General features: G+C 38.9%; 1 protein-coding gene across 1 annotated transcript; it reads right to left on the bottom strand.

Annotated features, from left to right (window-relative positions):
- Positions 1–1274: 1274 nt before the first annotated feature.
- On the bottom strand, positions 1275–4502 carry LOC134792134 (uncharacterized). The gene has a single exon (XM_063763352.1). The coding sequence runs from the start codon at positions 4231–4233 to the stop codon at positions 2002–2004; it is 2232 nt and encodes a 743-aa protein (XP_063619422.1). The 5' UTR covers positions 4234–4502; the 3' UTR covers positions 1275–2001.
- Between the last annotated feature and the right edge of the window lie 884 nt (positions 4503–5386).

A 5386-nucleotide genomic window follows, 5' to 3' on the forward strand; every position in this document is an offset into this window, starting at 1 on the left:
GTGACCAATTCCCGTCCATGAACGAGAAACGCGGGGGTGTATTTTGTTACCTCATTACTGGATGTGTTCATAGCGAATTGAATTTTAGGTAGATTGCAGTCCCAGAACCTATGGTCGTTTTCAATGTAGGATGATACTGCTGTAATAATCACTTTGTTGTATCGTTCTACTGTGTTCACTTGCGGAGTATATTTAGGCGTAAATCTTACGTTAGGGACATTGTAGTCATTAAACAATTTCTTTAACACGTTACTTGTGAACTGCTTTCCATTGTCCATAAGAACAGTACTAGGCACGCCGTGAACTAGGAAAACTTTTTCCTCGATTAACTTAGCTATTATCTCGGAGGTTGCGCGACGAATGGGAAATAATAAACAGTACTTCGAGAAACAGCATGTCACAACAAATATAAAAGTGTTCTGTTTTCTCGATGGGGGTAGGGGACCTATGAGATCCATGCTTAACATTTGAAAAGGGCGTGAGCAGTCTTTAGGACGGCCCATAATGCCTAGAGTAGCATGAGTAGCATGCTTGTGAGCACAGCAAATATCACAATTAGAAACAAATTTAACTACATCGCGATGCATGTCCTGCCAGAAGTAGTTTAAAGAAAGCCGTTTATGTGTTTTATATATGCCAAAGTGGCCAGCGGTAGGTTCTGAATGATTTTTACTAATAATGTCGAGTCTAAATTCGAGGGGAATGACTTCTTTCCACTCGAACTCTCGAGTTAAAGGATTTAGACTTTTTTTAAACCTAAATAGTCTGCCGTTAGTTACTTTGTAATTTAAAAATGAAGTAGGAGTGTTTTGGCAACCGTTGTAAATATTTAGATACCACGAGTCGCTTGTAGAATAAAACATGTCAGGACTAGTTGGGATCTCATCAATCTCGGCAATAGCAACAGAACGGGAGAGACTGTCTGGTACTACATTTTCTGAGCCACGACGATGCTTGATCTCAAAGTTGAATGAGGACATACGAACTCCCCAACGGGCTAAACGACCCGTGGGATTATTTAGATTTAGAAACCACTTAAGTGACGAGTGATCGGTATACACGACGAACTTTTTGCCGTTCTCCAAGTAGCACCTCCAGTGTTCAATCGCTGTAAGTACTGCAAGTGCCTCTCGTTCTGTTGCGCTGTAGTTACGCTCTTGGTTAGAGAGAGACTTACTCATGTACGCTATAACCTTCTCTTGATTGTCTATGACCTGTGTCAGGACCGCACCCACGCCGTAATCGCTCGCATCTGTATGCACATGGAACGGCTGCGTATAATCCGGGCACGACAATATAGGAGAAGATACTAAGGCTTCCTTTAGCGTACGGAAGGCGACTTCAGCATCGGTAGACCAGTTAAAAGGGGGTGAGTTTTTAGCTTGTGAAGTAAGTTTATTTAGAGGTGCAGCTATAGAACTGAAATTTGGAATAAAACGGCGATACCATGATGCCGTTCCAATAAACCGACGAACTTCCTTGCGATTAGTAGGAGTTGGATAGTTAATGATTGCCTCAATCTTTTCTGGGTTCGGTTGTAGTCCATTTCCATCTACTACATATCCTAAATAACTCAGTCTATTTCTGAAGAATTGACACTTTTGGTAACCAATGGTTAAGTTTGCCATTTTAAGTTTCTCTAGAACTCTAACTAATAGGGAGATATGTTCTTCAAAGGTCGATGAGACAATGATAATGTCGTCGATGTAGACAAAGACTTTATGCTCAAAATCAGGCCCATAGAACAACATATCAACCAGTCGTTGTTGCGTCGCTGGAGCATTGGTTAAGCCAAAGGGCATAGAAACAAACTGAAAGGTACCACGCGAAGGAATATAAAACGCCGTTTTACACCGGTCTTCTTCCTTAATAGGAATTTGCCAAAAACTCTTTGACAAGTCTAAACTAGAGAGATATTTAGCGTCACGCAGATTGTCGAGTATCTCAGAAATGTATGGAATACTGTAAGCATCCTTGATGGTAACTGCATTCAATTTACGGCTATCTAAGCAGAATCTCATTTCGCCATTTTTTTTTAGGTGTCAACAGAACAGGGGACGACCAAGGGCTCTCGCAAGGTTCTACCACGTTTTCACGCAACATTTCATCAAGCTGAGTGTTTAGTATTCTTTGTTTTTCAGGAGAAATTCTGTAGTATCTTTGTCGAACAGGAACAGCATTACCGGTATCTATATTGTGAGCAATTAGAGAAGTGCGGCCTAGACCACGTTCTTCATATGAAATGTTACGAAACTGCGCAGTGATATGATCAGCCGTAACTTTTTGCTCAGGCGAAAGATGATCATAGTCACATAAGTGTGTAGGTTGAGGGTCTAGTGATAGAGAGGCTAATTTATCAACATCCCTAGGTAAAATTACGGAATCTAGTTTTTTAGGAAACAATTCGAAAATTCTCCAGAAGTCCATGCCTAATATCAAGGAGTTTTCGACTTCTGGTACGACGTAGGCCTTCAAGATGTGGGTTTGATCTAAGAACGAGACAGGCAGATTGATCATACCAATATTGTTTAGTCTATGCCTGCCAGCTGCGAATAAATTTATCGTATCCGTACTGTTGAGCTTGAAACCCGCATCCAAGAAAACTTTATGATAGTTATTACCTAGAATTGTATAACCACTACCCGTATCTAACAAACCATGGATAGTTTTACCATTAATCTGAACTGAGACATACGGTCTGTTATGTATATTATCTGAATCGTGGATTGCAGTGACTGAATAGCAAGTGAAAAATTTAGATATGAAGTTGAGCCAAGATTTCCACTCTGAATCACTAAAGTTTTCACTAGATTTTTTAGAAAGATTATGTACACTACAATCCACTGAATTTAGTTTTTTTGCATCTTTAGGATTACAGGATTTACAATCAGGATAGCGTACACCTTTATTACCACATTTAAAACAGATAGGGAAGTGTGGCTGTTTGCATTCTTTCAAAGAGTGTGTATCAGTGCGACACCTAGGACAGTACTTACGCGAGTTACTAGCAGTGTTGACATTTTTTGTACTGTTTGCTGTCGCTTGTACAGCATTAGTAGTAGTAGGCTTTTCCTCTGTAGTTTTAGATTTGTTGTAGTTGTAAGAGCTCGAGTAGTTAGGATATTTGTTTTGATTATAGTAGTTTTTCTGTTTTTCATTTGAATTTGTATTTTGGTAGTTTTTATTTGTGTAGTAGATATTATTTTTATGATATTTAGTGTAGGCAAATTCTGGGGCTAGAGTCTCAGAAGTCACCCTAGGCGGTTCATGAAACAAGGATAAGCGTGACTGAATGTCCTCATAGTTTGTGCAAAGGGTTTTTAATGTCTTTAGGTCCTTGATCTCAGGTGAAGCGGCTAGGGTGCTGGCATAACATGGCCGGATGTTATGTAAGATAATTTCGAGTTTTTCTTCCTCAGACAACGGTTTAACCAATCGCGAAAACATGCCATGCATAATAGACAAGTAAATAGAAATGTTTTCTTGTTCCCCTTGCGTACGATATTTTATTTCATTAGTCAGGCGATAGTCGTAATTCTTTGGACTAAAGTCTTTTTTTAATAGGACGACGACATCGTCCCAGCTTTGAAAACTTTCTTTATTGCAACGGAACCAATGTAATGCGTCATCAGTGAAAATCTCGTAGGCAAACTTCAATACACGATCCTTTGATATATTCCTAACCTCTACGAATTCTTCAACTCTTTGAATGAAAGAAAAAACGCAGGCTTTTCCAGAGTACTTTAGTTTTGCCAAGTCAGAAGTCAGGTTACGATCACAGTGGAGTACCGCCGTAGCTTCAGGTTCCAAAACTGAGACTGCATTTGCATTTGAGGTTGATGCCGGCCTCAACGTCGTAATTTCTTTGTATTGGTTGTTAAAGGTAGTGCAATAATTTTTGTGCTGGTCAACTAACGTGGCACTAACGTTTGAGATACGCCTTAATCTGTGATATATGTGGTGTAGTAGATTTTCGGTACGCAAGAACAGGGTCTTATCAAATTTAGATTTGAGGGATGCTAGCATCGTTTGGGATTTTGTTAGACTGTCTTTAACAGCATCAAGGTCAACCGCAGGCTCTAAATGTGATTCCAAAATGTCCTCAGGAGGTATGGCCAATTTTACTATCTGGCTTCGGAGGTCCTGCACCGAACCAGTTGAACCACCTCTAAGGATCACCTCATATTCAAGCTCAGCTTTTTGTAGTGACAAATATTTAATTGGGTACGACATGTTTAAATCTTAACGTAAAAAGTGTGTGTTTTGATTACAATTGATTATAAAGCAGTTAGGTTTAGTTGCTAAGTAAGTGGAATGTGAGATACGATAGAATTTTAAAATTATTTTAAATCGGAATAAGTGAAGTGTAGTGTTTTTTTTTTTTTTTAAACAAGAATTTTGCTATAACTATATGAAGTGAGAAACTGACAACCACGTACCAAACAACTGCTCAAATCAGACTTAAAAACTAGATGAATTACAAGTGCTAATATTAGAAAGCCACCAACCACAATGAAAACCAAGAGGAGAAAAAGGCCAAGGACTTGCTTCAATAATGCACAGCTCAGAAATAACCAGTATGGGCGCCAATGTGACGTTTAGCGTCGCATGAAGTAGGTAGATTGCAAAATGAGACGAAAGAAAACTAACCAGAGTAAATTTTACGAAATATAATTTAAAAAAAATAAAAAAAACTAAAGGAAAGACAAGGTCGTGGATCTTTTCTGAGCTGGCAATTAACAGTGGTGAAACGAGTCCTTGATAGGGGTCACTTCCCTGCACTACGTCGCAGAACGTCGAACTTGGAGGTGGCCGTCTTCAAAAAAAAGGGTTCCGGATCCAGCACGGGAACCTTCCGGAACGAAGCGGAGCATGCGAATTCAGGTTGGTAGGTTCCGACTCCAACCCCAGACTTGGTCCCTGGAATTCCGGTAAAAATGGCCATTTCAAGAAAAGTCCAATTTTGTACAAGTGACTGCGACATCCGGATTTTAGGCCAAATTAATGCGCTAATGAGAAAGTAGGCTGGTGTAGTGAACCCCAAAGAATTAAAAGGTGATCAATGATGTGGCAGTCACAAGTAGAATCATCATTTTAAATTTAAAACAAAGAAGAAAGTGAAGTTAAATTTACTAAATGTACTTCTACAACTAAAAGCTTTATTAATGCATGTCAACTACAATTTGGCATGTAATTTTATACATTTAAATTAGAATTAAGCCTAACTTTGATTATAATCTACAAGATTTTTATAAAGTGGGTAGACTCATATTTCCAGAAGGTTCGAGAAGCTTGTTATTTCCAGCGTTATTTTTATAGGAAAATTACAGTTAATAAGCAGATAGTGATAGCCAAATGTACCCAGAAAGAACTAAATGAAAATGTG

The sequence above is a fragment of the Cydia splendana genome, chromosome 1 (assembly GCF_910591565.1).
Source record: "Cydia splendana chromosome 1, ilCydSple1.2, whole genome shotgun sequence".
NCBI lineage: Eukaryota > Metazoa > Arthropoda > Insecta > Lepidoptera > Tortricidae > Cydia > Cydia splendana.

Excerpts from the sequence above, each read along its gene's own strand:
- LOC134792134 (XM_063763352.1), bottom strand. The coding sequence starts at position 4,233 with ATGTCGTACCCAATTAAATATTTGTCACTACAAAAAGCTGAGCTTGAA.